The sequence below is a fragment of the Salvelinus fontinalis genome, chromosome 2 (assembly GCF_029448725.1).
Source record: "Salvelinus fontinalis isolate EN_2023a chromosome 2, ASM2944872v1, whole genome shotgun sequence".
Lineage (NCBI taxonomy): Eukaryota > Metazoa > Chordata > Actinopteri > Salmoniformes > Salmonidae > Salvelinus > Salvelinus fontinalis.
In genome coordinates this window covers 63,780,050-63,796,884 of record NC_074666.1, presented here as the reverse complement: position 1 = coordinate 63,796,884, position 16,835 = coordinate 63,780,050, and the positions used below count along the sequence as shown (strand labels likewise).

General features: G+C 42.0%; 1 protein-coding gene across 1 annotated transcript in view; it reads left to right on the top strand.

The window, feature by feature from the left end:
* Positions 1-16,835, top strand: part of LOC129867201 (centrosome-associated protein CEP250-like) — a 69,413-nt gene that overhangs the window by 46,424 nt on the left and 6,154 nt on the right. The window contains exons 15-16 of the mRNA XM_055940442.1: positions 8,304-8,475; positions 8,618-8,703. Of these exons, the coding sequence (XP_055796417.1) occupies positions 8,304-8,475; positions 8,618-8,703 (258 nt within the window). The remainder of the gene's footprint in view (positions 1-8,303; positions 8,476-8,617; positions 8,704-16,835) is intronic.

The following is a 16,835-nucleotide window of genomic DNA, read 5'->3' as shown; positions in this document are numbered from 1 at the left end:
GAAATTTGCCATTCTGAATTGAAACAACGACTCATCTGGACAGAGGATACCTTCTTCAACATTCTGATGAAAGATCAACAAAAGTAAGACCCATTTTATGATGTTATTTCATATATCTGTCGTGCATGTGAACTGGCCGTGGGCGCCCAATTGTGTCTGTCTATTGTAGCTACGCTAATATAGCGATACATTTTGTTTTCGCTGTAAAACATTTAATAAATCTGAAATATTGTTTGGAATCACAAGATGCCTGTCTTTCAATTGCTGCAGAATATGTATTTTTCAGAAATGTTTTATGACGAGTAATTAGCTATTTGACGTTGGTGTCTGTAAATATTATGGCTGCTTTCGGTGCAATTTCGGATTGTAGCTGAAATGTAAACTATGGTTTATACATGAAATATGCAAAAAAATTTGAACAAAACATATGCTATACAATAAATATGTTATCAGACTGCCATCTGATGAATTTGTTTCTTGGTTAGTGGCTATTTATATCTTTATTTGGTCGAATTTGTGATAGCACCTGATGGAGTAAGAAACTGATGGAGTTAGAAAAGTTGTGTCTTTTGCTAACGTGGTTAGCTAATAGATTTACATATTTTGTCTTCCCTGTAAAACATTTTAAAAATCGGACATGTTGGCTTGATTCACAAGATGTGCACCTTTCATCTGGTGTCTTGGACTTGTTAAATATTTAAAAAAAATAGATTTTGAATTTCGCGCCCTGCACTTTGAGCTGGATGTTGTCATAAGTGTACCGGTGTCGGGCTGCCCCCGTAAAAGGTTAACAAGTGACCATAGCTTTCATTTGGATTCACCTGGACAGTCTATGTCTTTGAAAGAGCAGGTGTTCTAAATGTTTTATATACTCAGTGTATGTAACGGGGAATTGATAGAATCTAACAATCAAATGGCAAACAATTCATACAATGAAGTTATGAAACCATGAATGGTCAATTGTTTGGTCGATCAACAGCCTATCGACCAAACAATTGACCAGTCGACTAAATGGGGTCAGCCCTAGTTTATTCCAAGTAATAATTCAAGACTACAAAAACCTTTAAAATCATAAACTACATTCCTTAGCCGTGATGAATTATTTTATTAATTCTTGTCTCTCACTTTTGTCTCTATTCAGCTCTCCAGTGTCCCACTCCCAGAGATCAACCAAGTGCTATTCACCAAGCCTGGGCTGATTTACTCACCTGTGAGGAGAACCATCCTACTGCAGTTTGAACTAGCCCTGCCCTCACTACTTAGACATTGGGACCACATATGCATTTGCCTGTTGTATTTCCTTTGTGAATTTTGTTTTACACAGTCGAGTGCCTTTTGGGTTGAAGAACACCAACTCATTTTAAAGACTAAATTCAATGTAGAATCAGTTTAACAGGTGACTATTGCTACTATTGTAACATGCAGCGGAGAGAATTATATTGTCTCCGTCAGGAGCCCAGGCTTTTGCCATAGGTGTTAGAGTCCCCGTCTTTGGACCACACAAGCTTTAAATTGCATTCTGTTAAGGCACTTTTCTCTCTTTACATCGGTCAGCTACATTGGTGACCAGGGTGGGATCCTTTCGATATGCCTATGGGGCCTGGGCACACAAATACTCCTAGAGAAAAGGGGGAATAGTGAAGCATGCGTTGATGACAGTTCTCCAATCTCCATCAGAGGCCCAGACTTTTGGCATATTTAATAAAGCTTTAATTTCTGTTCTGCAACATTGTGTCCTTCACGGCACTTAATATACATTGATTGGTAGGTTACACTATATTTAGATACTTCAAATACTGCCCCAGACACCTTTGCTATTGGTCTCCGTACTCAATAAATGGGGACACACTATTTGTGACTGTGTTCTTTGTTCAAATGTACAGTGCCTTCAGAAAGTATTTACACCCCTTGACTTTTTCCAAAGTTTGTTGTTTTACAGCCTTAATTTAAAATTGATTAAATTGTGATTTCTGTCACTGGCTTATACACAAATACATCTACAATGTCAAAGTAGAATTACGTCATTAGAAATGTTTACAAACTAATAAAAAATGAAAAGCTGAAATGTCTTGAGTCAATAAGTATTCCAAACTTTTGTTATGGCAAGCCTAAATAAGTTCAGGAGTAGAGATGTGCTTAACAAGTCACATAATAAGTTGCATAGACTCACTCTGTGTGCAATAATTTTGTTTAACATGAGTTTTCAAACTGATGATTTTGTAATTAAAATGTTTGTTGTCTTGCAGATTAATTGGAAATGGTCATTTTCTGCTTTGTACACCTAGGCCTACCTATTAAAAACATATTTGTCGCACTATTCACACACACTCAGAATTCCCTGCTTCATCTTCAGTAGCCTACCTCTCCTCTTCTAGATGGGCATGTGAGACAAGTGTGAATTCGGAAAGTATTCAGACCCCTTGAACTTTTCCACATTTTGTTACGTTACAGCCTTATTCAAAAAAGGATAAAAACATAATCATTCTCATCAATCTACACTCAATACCCCATAATGACAAAGCAAAAAGATGCTTTTAGAAATTTTTGCAAATGTATATATAAAAAAAATGGAAATATGACATTTACATAAGTATTCAGACCCTTTACACAGTAATGTACTTTGTCGAAGCACCTTTGGCAGTGATTACAGCCTCAAGTTTTCTTGGGTATGACCCTTCAATCTTGGCACAGCTGTATTTAGGGAGTTTCGCCCAGTCTTCTCTGCAGATTTTCTCAAGCTCTGTCAGGTTGGATGGGGAGCGTTGCTGCACGGCTACAGTGTCTTCAGAAAGTATTAAGACCCATTGAGTTTTTTCACATTTTGTTACGTTACAGCCTTATTCTAGAATTAGTTATTCTAGAAATAGTTTCCCCCCTTATCAATCTACACACAATACCCCATAATGACAAAGCAAAAGCAGGTTTATAGAAATTGTTGCTAATTTATTAAAAATACAGTACCAGTCAAAAGTTTGGACACACCTACTCATTCAAAGGTTTTTCTTTATTTTTACTATTTTCTACATTGTAGAATACTAGTGAAGACATCAAAACTATGAAATAACACATTTCAGTTGAATGGATTCAGTTGTACAACTGACTAGGTATCCCCCATTCCCCCTTTCCTTCACTCTGCGATACAACTCATCCCAAACCATCTCAATTGGGTTGAGGTCGGGTGATTGTGTAGGCCAGGTCATCTGATGCAGCATTCCATCAATCTCCTTCTTGGTCAAAAAGCCCTTACACAGCCTGGAAGTATGTTGGGTCATTGTCCTGTTGAAAATGAAATAATAGGTGGGATGGCATATCCCTGCAGAATGCTGTGGTGTGCCTAGAATTCTAAATAAATATTGAATCCAGCAAAGCACCCCCACACCATCACATCTCCTCCTCCATGCATCACTGTGGGAACCATACATGCAGAGGTCATCCATTCACCTGCACTGCGTCTCACAAAGGCATGGCGGTTGGAACCAAAACATTTGGACTCATTAGACCAAAGGACAGATTTCCACCGGTCTACTGTCCATTGCTCGTGTTTCTTGGTCCAAGCAAGTCTCTTCTTCTTATTGGTGTGGCTTGTTATTAGTAGTGGTTTGTTTTGCAGCATTTCGACCATGAAGGCAGCCTCCTCTCAACAATTGATTTTGAGACGTGTCTGTTACTTGAACTCTGTGAAGCATTTATTTGGGCTGCAATTTTTGAGGTTGGTAGCTCTACTGAACTTATCCTTTGCAGCAGAGGTAACTCTGGGTCTTCCTTTCCTGTGGCGGTCCTCATGAGAGCCAGTTTCATCATTGCGCTTGATGGTTTTCGTGACTGCACTTGAAGCAACTTTAAAAGTTCTTGAAATTTTCCAGATTGACTGACCTTAATGTCTTAAAATAATGATGGACTGTAATTTCTCTTTGCTTATTTGAACTATTCTTTCCATAATATGATTATCTTCTGTATACCACCATTACCTTGTCACAACACAAATTGGCTCAAACACCATAAGAAGGAAATAAATTCCACAAGGCAGACATGTTAATTGAAATGCATTCCAAGTTACTACCTCATGAGGCTGGTTGAGAAAATGCCAAGAGTGTGCAAAGCTGTCAAGGCAAAGAGTGGTTACTTCAAAGAATCTCAAATATAACATATATTTTGATTTGTTTAACAGTTTTTTAGTTACTACATGATTCCATATTTGTTATTACATAGTTGTGATGTCTTCACTATTATTCTACAATGTAGAAAATAGTACAAATAAAGAACAACCCTGGAATGAATAGATGTGTACAAACTTTTGACTGGTTCTGTAAAAAATGGTGGGGAGTTTCTCCCGTTCCTCTCGGCAGATCCTCTCAAGCTCTGTCAAGTTGGATCGGGAGCGTTGCTGCACAGATATTTTCAGGTCTCTCCATAGATGTTCGATCGGGTTCAAGTCCGTGCTCTGGGTAGCCACTCAAAGACATTCAGAGACTTGTGCCGAAGACACTCCTGCATTGTTTTGGCTAGAACATTCCGTGATTCTTCCGATGGCATTGAGGAGTACACCACATCAGTCACTGGCTTTATCAATAAGCGCATCGACAACGTCGTCCCCACAGTGACTGTACGTACATACCCCAAACAGAAGCCATGGATTACAGGCAACATTTGCACTGAGCTAAAGGGTAGAGCTGCCACTTTCAAGGTGCGGGACTCTAATCCGGAAGCTTATAAGAAATCCCGCTATGCCCTCCGACGAACCATCAAACAGGCAAAGCGTCAATACAGGGCTAAGATTGAATTGTACTACACCGGCTCCGATGCTCGTCTTATGTGGCAGGGCTTGCAAACTTTTACAGACTACAAAGGGAAGCACAGCCGCGAGCTGCCCAGTGACACGAGCCTACCAGACAAGCTAAATCACTTCTCGAGGCAAGCAACACTGAGGCATGCATGAGAGCATCAACTACTCCGGACGACTGTGTGATCACGCTCTCCGTAGCCGACGTGAGTAATACCTTTAAACAGGTCAACATTCACAAGGCTGCGGGGCTAGACGGATTACCAGGATGTGTGCTCCAGGCATGTGCAGAGGGACTGGTGCACTTCACAAAATAGATGGCCTCATGAGGCGGGAAAATTATTTTGATATGTTGTAGCAACATCTCAAGACATAAGTCAGGAAGTTAAAGCTTGGTCGCAAATGGGTCTTCCAAATGATATTAGCTAACTAGCTAACATTATCTAGCTAATGACTTGCCTAGTTAAATAATGGTTAAAACATTTTTTTTAAATGAGACCTCTGTCACAGACCTGTATTCATGATTCATGAACATACTTGCTACTAGCAAACAAGCAAATGCACTGTACAATGCTTCTCATGTCGCTCATTATTTAACATAAAATTGGAACATTCATGCTAAAGCTAGCATTAGAAGCTAGGCTCTCTGTTATCTAACCCTCTACTAGCCTAAGCCTAGCCCTAGTTGACATGAAAATATGAAAGTGAAAATCTTAACAGACTTACCAAACAAATGGTCCTCCTTGGAATAGAGATTAGTGCAGTTAAATCCTGAAAAGCCATGTTTGCCCTTGCTATCAAAACTGTATCCCATACCCGAAGAACAAACACTGGAAAGTGGTGCGATCATAAAAATAGATCTGATATAAAAACTATCAGCCTGTAGGCAAGGAGGAGACTGGAACATCTTTCCCACGGAATGCAATGACCATATACATTCTAGCTCTTCTCTACACAGGATTGTGACGTCAAAACTAGCTGCGGGTATATTTTTTTTAATTCTCATAACTTTTTCAGTGTGGGATTTTAAAGTAATTGGTTCAAGGGACATACGTCTGGTTAAAAAGAAGCAAATATTCATACATGATTGTGTCACAAAAAATATTGACCACTAAGATTGCCATACTTCCATTGACTATAATGTGGTATCCTGTTTCCTGGAAACAATTGCTTCTTAACCACCACATTTTCGGTCCTCCTGCAGAAGATTTGCTGGTACTGCATGTCTCCTGGAAGACATGGTTGTGGTGTTAGCATTTTACACTTTTTGTGGAAGGGACAGATGGCAACACACCTTTGTTGGTAAATGTATCAACCGACTGGGACCGGCTAGAGTATTGTTTAGGGACAATGAGGGGACATTGGGAGCTGCTTTGAGAGGAAAGATCAGTCAACAAAGTGAATGGGCTAGGGGGCTAAAGAAGGTGTGAAAAGTCTTTGGAAGACAGTTCTTACACCGTATGAATTGGTTTGTATGGGAGATTGAGGAGTCATGGCACCTCAATCGCTCTCATACACAACAATACATTTACTGTCTAAGAAACAACCCAGCACAATCAAAACTCACTATCTCACCTCAAAGTACTATCTGTAAACCTCCCCTAGCCCATTGACAGATCATTCTTGTCAATAGTAGCCCTTTGCAGGGGAATTTTGTATTGTGTCTTGAGAATCTGCAGAGAGAAGAATGAGGTGGTTATATCATTACTGTTGTAGTCTTGATGTTATATCTTTCAGTGTCCCTTGTGGATTTCTGTCTCACAATCTTGTTACGCTCCATAACTGCAAGGTGTGTCCACTCCCTTAAGCTTGTGCACCCAAAATGACACTCGACTGAGAGTCAGACTCGGCCAACGTCATGTGGTCCAAATCTTTGCCGCCTTCGGCAGTATTACTTATGGCTAGGATGTGGGGATGGAGTTCGGGCCGATTCCGGTTTGAGTTATCTTGCCCAAATGTATTACTTTGGGCTTGGTCCGATTCCGGTGAGAGTTATCTGGCCCAAATGTATATATTACTTGGGGCTCGGGCCGATTCCGGTGTGAGTTATCTGGCCCAAATGTATTACTTGGGGCTCGGGACGATTTCGGTGAGAGTTATCTAGCCCAAATGTATTTCTTGGGGCTCAGGCCGATTGGGGCTACTCTCTGGCAGATGACTACACGGGCTGCTTTAGATAATTAACATTTCATTATATATTGTTCCATATTTTCTCATTGTTTCTGTGATCAGAAAATACAATTAACATTTAAATAAATATCTTTAAGAGTCCTGTGTAGTATTTTAGCATTTTGATACTTTGTGCAAGGCAATTGATAAGCATTAAAAACTTTGTGGATGGAGCCTCTCGAGTGGCGCAGCGGTCTAAGACATTGCATCGCAGTGCAAACTGCATTGCTACAGATGCTGGTTCGAGACCTGTGCCATCCACAACTGGGAGACCCATGAGGCAATGCACAATTGGCCCAGCGTCGTCCGATTTAGGGGAGGGTTTGGCCAGCCGGGTTGTCCTTGTCCCATCACGCTGTAGCGACTCTCGTGGCAGGCCAGTCGCATGACATGGTGTTTCCTCCGACACAAAAACGTTTTTATGTGGATGGGAATAATTTGTATATATAAAATGTATAATACTAGTATTTAAAATTACTAAATCGGATAATTTTGTATACATTTATTTAAATTTGGCTAGGCTTGTTTTTCCCGTGTTATTTCACAAAGCCTGTTTTGTATACATTTGATGTGTTGTGACTGTTTTGCGCGTTATACACTTTGCCTTGTTGGCTGGAGTTTTTTTGGACGCAGCTGCGTCTGTCTGTATATCTCTCCTGCCAAAATAAAGTGTGCGCCTCTTCACAATTCTCTGCTCTCCTGCACCTGACTTCAGCACAAGTACGCACACGCCTGACAGTAACAGTGCCTGTCTTAAATGGAGTAGCCTAGCTAGCCAGCTATAGCTAGATAGGCAAAATGTGGTCCCAACTCCCCTGTTTGGTTGCTCGTTGTAGCCTACTCCTTCTCATTTCTTTTAGCTTTTAATTCCATGATTTCATTCCACCTTGCATTGCATTAGTGAACTCTCTCTACACTTGTTACACATTGAGCCTCTTTGCTACACACATGAAGGCTCCCAGTCTTTGTTATGGGGCACAGTACATGTCACAAAAACTACAAAACTACATTGAAAAGTATACGTTTTATTAAATCATTAACTTCAAATGTCATGGTATGTACTTGTATATAACAATGTCACATGGATATTTTAATGTAATTCATAAAAAATACTTTTCAGTGTTAAAATAGGACTACAATTTTATTTTGCGCAAAAATTTATATTCATTCTATTTGTATATTCAAATAACAGTGCACATCTCTAGTTTCAAGTAGTCTAAACTAAATTATTGGCTCCCCGTTCCATAGGGGTTCTGAAACCATGTGTATCCACTCGAATTCACCAGATTTTTTTGTCAATAGATCGTCAAAGGAAATCTGGCAAAACTTCAATCTTCCCAATATGTGTATGCAGGACAAGGCGTATGCCAAAGACAAGCTCAAAGCCCTGTATGCTGAGCTGAGCTTCAGCCGGTCCAAGGTCCAATGTGACATTCCCAAACTGCGAGAGGAGCTCCAGACTGCAACAGGGTCTCCCAGGGATGAGGGCAGGGGCGGCGATGGCTCCGATGCTGCTCAGGCATACGGTAAGACATGCACACACAAACACCCCCACCCCACACAGTGCAACCTCTTCACACTCACATGTGCACACCTGCATGCACACTTATGCATAATCCTACTGGCATGTATAGTGACTTCGGACTTCTCTCTATGCATACACTGTAGACATAGTGAAGTTAACAAGCAACCCTGATTTCCTGAAGAAGGAGAGGTCGACACTCACCAGGCAAATCAGAGGGGTCAGGTCAAAGGTGAGAGGTCAGGGGTGAGGTACAGTGCCTTGCAACATTATTTATCCCCCTGGGCATGTTTCCTATTTTGATGCATTACAACCTGTAATTCAGGTTTTTAATTTGGATTTCATGTAATGGACATACTGAAAATAGTCCAAATTGGTGAAATTAAAAAAATGACTTGTTTCAAAAAATTCTCAAAAATAAAAAACTGAAAAGTGGTGCGTGCATATGTATTCACCCCCTTTGCTATGAAGCTCCTAAATAAGATCGGGTGCAAACAATTACCTTCAGAAGTCACACAATTAGTTAAATAAAGTCCACCTGTGTGCTATCTAAGTGTCACATGATCTCAGTATATATACACCTGTTCTGAAAAGCCCCCGAGTCTGCAACACCACTAAGCAAGGGGCACCACCAAGCAAGCGGCACCATGAAGACCAAGGAGCTCTCCAAACTGGTCAGGGACAAAGTTGTGAAGAAGTACAGATCAGGGTTGGGTTCTAAAATAATATCTGAAACTTTTAACATCCCACGGCGCACCATTAAATCCATTATTAAAAAATGGAAAGAATATGGCACCACAACAAACCTGCCAAGGGAGGGCCGCCCACAAAAACTCATAGACCAGGCAAGGAGGGCACAAATCAGAGAGGCAACAAAGAGACCAAAGATAACCCTGAAGAAGCTGCAAAGCTCCACAGCGGAGATTGGAGTATCTGTCCATAGGACCACTTTAAGCCGTACACTCCACAGAGCTGGACTTTATGGAAGAGTGGCCAGATAAAAGCCATTGATTAACCTCTAACGAGCCTCTACCCCGGATCCGGGAGCACCCCCCCCCCCCCCCCCCCCCCCCACACTGATTAGCATCGCTAGCATAGCGTTGCAATTAAATAGTAGCATCTAAATATCATTAACCTGTTGGGGATGGGGGCGCTGTTTAGACTATTTATGCTAATGTGGCTAATTTTTTAAACGGCTTCCCACAAAATCCTTGATCGTACAATATGCATATTATTATTATTATTGGATAGAAAACAGTCTATAGTTTCTATAGGAGTTGAAATTTTGTCTCTAAGTGGAACAGAGCCCATTCTACAGCAATTTCCCTGACATGGAGTCAGATTTGAGAAACGTTGGCCACTTTTCTGAAGTCATTTAAACGGGCACTGTCGTTGCTATGACTATACGGACACTTCTTACGTCTTCCCCTGGATGCCTTTACGTGATGACGATTCCAACGGGCTCGATTGCTCGTTCACAGGCACTACAAATGAAAAAAACCTTTAGCTAGCAAGTCTTTTCTTGCTGCGTAACGCGCGTGGAAGACACCGACCCTCTCCTGTTCCAAGCATTAGTTTAGCCTGTTATATTTCTCCGGTCATCTTTTCACTCGTTATAGGAGTTACAAACATCACAAAGTAGTTAATTTAAAGCGTTTTATAGCAATTTATATCCGTTTAGTGCGATTTTGGGACATTTATTTTTGCAACGATGTGAAAAGTTGGGAACGCTTTTCAGTTCATCCCGAACGTAGTTGACATTTCCACATGGCAAGAGGACAGCTTTCCACCAAAAGACGATTTCTCCCAAGAAAGGATCATTTGCCCAAGATACTGATGGAAGAACAGCTCAAGGTAGGACATTTTTATTATGATAAATCGTGTTTCTGTCGAAACATTTTAGTGGCTTAGGACGCCATGTTTTTTGACGTAGCTTCGCTTGGCGCAAACTGTATTGAAAAGTAAGGATAAATTAAAAAATGTAATAACGCAATTGTATTAAGAATTAAATTGTCTATCAATCCCTGTCCACCCTATATTTTTTAGTCACGTTTATGAGTATTTATGTATAAGAGTAGATCACTGTCTAAGTGGCGCAAGGACGTTTTCTTTACCAGCTTGTCTACATTTCACATTGTCTAACCATGATTTTGGTGGCTAAATATAAACATTTTCGATCAAACTGTATATGCATGTTGTAATGTGATGTTACAGGAGTGTCATCGGAAGAATTCTGAGAAGGTTAGTGAAAAAATTAATATCTTTTGGCGATGTTGACTTTTATCGCTCACTTTGGCTAGAATCAATGCTGGGCTGCTATGTGCTATGTGCTACGCTAATATAACGATTTATTGTGTTTTCGCTGTAAGACACTTAGAAAATCTGAAATATTGTCTGTATTCACAGGATCTGTGTCTTTCGATTCGTGTATGCTGTGTATTTTTACGAAATGTTTGATGATTAGTAGTTAGGTAAACACGTTGCTCATTGTAATTATTCTAGTCCATTTGTGATGGTGGGTGCAATTGTAAACTATGCCATATACCTGAAATATGCACTTTTTTCTAACAAAACCTATCCCATACCATAAATATGTTATCAGACTGTCATCTAATGAGTTTTTTTGTTGGTTAGGGGCTATAAATATCTTAGTTTAGCCGAATTGGTGATGGCTACTGGTGTTGGTGGACAAATAAAAGATGGTGGAATATGCTAATGTGTTTTTAGGTAATAGATGTACATCTTTACATATTGTGTCTTCCCTGTAAAACATTTTAAAAATCGGAAATGTTGACTGGATTCATAAGATCTGTGTCTTTCATTAGCTGTATTGGACTTTAATGTGTGAAAGTTAAATATTTTAAAAAAATATTTTTTTTGAATTTCGCGGCACTGGTTTTTCAGTGGGGGGGGGGGGGGGTGTGCCGCTAGCGCCACGCTGATCCTAGACAGGTTAAATCACAAGTCCAAGACACCTAATGAAAGATACAGATCCTGTGAATAAAGCCACCATTTCAGATTTTTAAAATGTTTTACAGGGAAGACAAAATATGTAAATCTATTAGCTAACCACGTTAGCAAAAGACACCACTTTTCTAACTCCATCGGTTTCTTACTCCATCAGGTGCTATCACCAATTCGGCTAAACTAAGATATTGATAGCCACTAACCAAGAAAAAAACTCATCAGATGACAGTCTGATAACATATTTATGGTATAGGATAGGTTTTGTTAGAAAAATGTGCATATTTCAGGTAGATTTCATAGTTTACAATTGCACCCACCGTCACAAATGGACTAGAATAAATAAATAGAGCAACGTGTATTACCTAATTACTAATCATCAAACATTTCGTAAAAATACACAGCATACACTAATCGAAAGACACAGATCCTGTGAATACAGACAATATTTCAGATTTTCTAAGTGTCTTACAGCGAAAACACAATAAATCGTTATATTAGCATACCACATGTTCAAACATTACCAGAGCATAGATTCTAGCCAAAGAGAGCGATAACGTCAACATTGCCAAAATATATTAATTTTTTCACTAACCTTCTCAGAATTCTTCCGATGACACTCCTGTAACATCATATTACACAATCCATATAGAGTTTGATCGAAAATGTGCATATTTAGCGGCACAAATCGTGCTTACACAATGGAAATACTGTCCAACTACTCAAGCAATCTGCCCGGCAGCATCATGATAATACAACTATTTTTATCGAAAACTATTCATAAACTTGACAAAAAAAATACAGGTTGGCCATGAAATGAAAGATGCATTAGGTATTAATGCAACCGCTAAGTTAGATTTTTAAAATTAACGTTACTAGACATACAGTGTGCGTTACAGACAGACTAGTGCCGCAATAACGGCGTCACTATTTACCGTTATTGAGTTTACATTTTTCCACATAAAAATGGAATAACATCATAAATAGCTCTTACTTTTCGACGAGCTTCCATCGGAATCTTGGCCAAGTGGTACTTTTGTCCAAAAGAATCGTTGCTTGGTTGTAAAACGTTGCATTCAACTTCTGATATAGCAGCTAACTATAGCTAACAATTGCTAACATTAGCTAACGTGTCCAAATCCTCATTACGCAATACTGAGGAAATTCCGAAAAATAACAATATACTCGCATAATCTGATATAACTCTGTTTCAAATAGCTTCGTTATGATGTTTCTAACACCTATATCTGTTATGCTGGTGAATGAGGACCCAAAAGCGACGTAATAGAAACAGAGTCTTTATTCCAGTCTTAGACAAAAACGATACTCCTGATATATCTAAGGTAAAAACAAAACAGGAAAACTGAAATCCTCTCGTCAGTAGAGATGAACGACTGGAGACGCGACCACTAGACACCTGCTCACATGCAGCATCTGATGAAGGCAAAAACACGACAGGGCGGAACAAGGACACAGAACAGCAAACATCAAACAAGAATCCGACAAGGACTGAAGCGGAAAACAGAGGAAGAAATAGGAACTCTAATGAGGGCAAAAATAGGGGACAGGTGTGAAAGAGTAAATGAGGTCGTTAGGAGAATGAGAAACAGCTGGGAGCAGGAACGGAACGATAGAGAGAGAGCGGGAGAGGGAGAAAGGGAGGAGGAGAGAGAAGGATAGAAAGAGGGAAAGAACCTAATAAGACCAGCAGAGGGAAGCACAGGGACAAGACATGATGATCAAAAACATGACAGTACCCCCCCACTCACCGAGCGCCTCCTGGCGCACTCGAGGAGGAACCCTGGCGGCAACGAAGGAAATCATCAATCAACGAACGGTCCAGCACATCCCGAGATGGAACCCAACTCCTCTCCTCAGGACCGTAACCCTCCCAATCCACTAAATACTGGTGACCACGTCCCCGAGAACGCATGTCCATGATCTTCCGTACCTTGTAAATAGGTGCGCCCTCGACAAGGACGGGAGGGGGGGAGGGAAGACGAACGGGAGCGCGAAGAAAAGGCTTGACACAAGAGACATGGAAGACAGGGTGGACGCGACGAAGATGTCGCGGAAGAAGCAGTCGCACAGCGACAGGATTGACGACCTGAGAGACACGGAACGGACCAATGAACCGCAGAGTCAACTTGCGAGAAGCTGTCGTAAGGGGAAGGTTACGAGTGGAAAGCCACACTCTCTGACCGCGACAATACCTAGGACTCTTAATCCTACGTTTATTGGCGGCTCTCACAGTCTGCGCCCTGTAACGGCAAAGTGCAGACCTGACCCTCCTCCAAGTGCGCTCACAACGTTGGACAAAAGCCTGAGCGGAGGGAACGCTGGACTCGGCGAGCTGGGACGAGAACAGAGGAGGCTGGTAACCAAGACTACTCTGAAACGGAGATAGCCCGGTAGCAGACGAAGGAAGCGAGTTGTGAGCGTACTCAGCCCAGGGGAGCTGTTCTGCCCAAGACGCAGGGTTTCGAAACGAAAGGCTGCGTAAAATGCGACCAATCGACTGATTGGCCCTTTCTGCTTGACCGTTAGACTGGGGATGAAATCCGGAAGAGAGACTGACGGAAGCACCAATCAAACGACAGAACTCCCTCCAAAACTGTGACGTGAATTGCGGACCTCTGTCTGAAACGGCGTCTAACGGGAGGCCATGAATTCTGAACACATTCTCAATGATGATTTGTGCCGTCTCCTTAGCGGACGGAAGCTTAGCGAGGGGAATGAAATGTGCCGCCTTAGAGAACCTATCGATAACCGTAAGAATCACAGTCTTCCCCGCAGACGAAGGCAGACCGGTAATAAAGTCTAAGGCGATGTGAGACCATGGTCGAGAAGGAATGGGAAGCGGTCTGAGACGACCGGCAGGAGGAGAGTTACCTGACTTAGTCTGCGCGCAGTCCGAACAAGCAGCCACGAAACGGCGCGTGTCCCGCTCCTGAGTAGGCCACCAAAACCGCTGGCGAATAGAAGCAAGCGTACCCCGAACGCCGGGGTGGCCAGCTAACTTGGCAGAATGAGCCCACTGAAGAACAGCCAGACGAGTAGAGACAGGAACAAACAGAAGGTTACTAGGACAAGCGCGCGGCGACGCAGTGTGAGTGAGTGCTTGCTTTACCTGTCTCTCAATTCCCCAGACAGTCAACCCGACAACACGCCCTTCAGGAAGAATCCCCTCGGGGTCGGTAGAAACCACAGAAGAACTAAAGAGACGGGATAAGGCATCAGGCTTGGTGTTCTTATTTCCCGGGCGATAGGAAATCACGAACTCGAAACGAGCGAAAAACAACGCCCAACGAGCTTGACGTGCATTAAGTCGTTTGGCAGAACGGATGTACTCAAGGTTCTTATGGTCAGTCCAAACGACAAAAGGAACGGTCGCCCCCTCCAACCACTGTCGCCATTCGCCTATGGCTAAGCGGATAGCGAGCAGTTCGCGGTTACCCACATCATAGTTGCGTTCCGATGGCGACAGGCGATGAGAAAAGTAAGCGCAAGGATGAACCTTATCGTCAGACTGGAAGCGCTGGGACAGAATGGCTCCCACGCCCACCTCTGAAGCGTCAACCTCGACAATGAATTGTTTAGTGACGTCAGGAGTAACAAGGATAGGGGCGGATGTAAAACGCTTCTTGAGGAGATCAAAAGCTCCCTGGGCGGAACCGGACCACTTAAAGCAAGTCTTGACAGAAGTCAGAGCTGTGAGAGGGGCAGCCACTTGACCGAAATTACGAATGAAACGCCGATAGAAATTAGCGAAACCGAGAAAGCGCTGCAACTCGACACGTGACTTAGGAACAGGCCAATCGCTGACAGCCTGGACCTTAGCGGGATCCATCTGAATGCCTTCAGCGGAAATAACAGAACCGAGAAAAGTGACAGAGGAGACATGAAAGGCGCACTTCTCAGCCTTCACGTAGAGACAATTCTCTAAAAGGCGCTGGAGTACACGTCGAACGTGCTGAACATGAATCTCGAGTGACGGTGAAAAAATCAGGATATCGTCAAGGTAAACGAAAACAAAGATGTTCAGCATGTCTCTCAGTACATCATTAACTAATGCCTGAAAGACAGCTGGAGCATTAGAGAGACCGAACGGCAGAACCCGGTATTCAAAATGCCCTAACGGAGTGTTAAACGCCGTTTTCCACTCGTCCCCCTCTCTGATGCGTACGAGATGGTAAGCGTTACGAAGGTCCAACTTAGTAAAGAACCTGGCTCCCTGCAGCATCTCGAAGGCTGACGACATAAGGGGAAGCGGATAACGATTCTTAACCGTTATGTCATTCAGCCCTCGATAATCCACGCAGGGGCGCAGAGTACCGTCCTTCTTCTTAACAAAGAAAAACCCCGCTCCGGCGGGAGAGGAAGAAGGCACCACGGTACCGGCGTCGAGAGAAACAGACAGATAATCCTCGAGAGCCTTACGTTCGGGAGCCGACAGAGAGAATAGTCTACCCCGAGGGGGAGTGGTCCCCGGAAGGAGATCAATACAACAATCATACGACCGGTGAGGAGGAAGAGAGCTGGCTCTGGACCGACTGAAGACCGTGCGTAGATCATGATATTCCTCCGGCACTCCTGTCAAATCACCAGGTTCCTCCTGAGTAGAGGGGACAGAAGAAACAGGAGGGATAGCAGACATTAAACACTTCACATGACAAGAAACGTTCCAGGATAGGATAGAATTACTAGACCAATTAATAGAAGGATTATGACATACTAGCCAGGGATGACCCAAAACAACAGATGTAAAAGGTGAACGAAAAATCAAAAAGGAAATGGTCTCACTGTGGTTACCAGATACTGTGAGGGTTAACCTGTCTAGGATCAGCGTGGCGCTAGCGGCACACCCCCCCCCCCCCCACTGAAAAACCAGTGCCGCGAAATTCAAAAAAAATTTTTTTTTAAAATATTTAACTTTCACACATTAAAGTCCAATACAGCTAATGAAAGACACAGATCTTGTGAATCCAGTCAACATTTCCGATTTTTAAAATGTTTTACAGGGAAGACACAATATGTAAAGATGTACATCTATTACCTAAAAACACATTAGCATAATCCACCATCTTTTATTTGTCCACCAACACCAGTAGCCATCACCAATTCGGCTAAACTAAGATATTTATAGCCCCTAACCAACAAAAAAACTCATTAGATGACAGTCTGATAACATATTTATGGTATGGGATAGGTTTTGTTAGAAAAAAGTGCATATTTCAGGTATATGGCATAGTTTACAATTGCACCCACCATCACAAATGGACTAGAATAATTACAATGAGCAACGTGTTTACCTAACTACTAATCATCAAACATTTCGTAAAAATACACAGCATACACGAATCGAAAGACACAGATCCTGTGAATACAGACAATATTTCA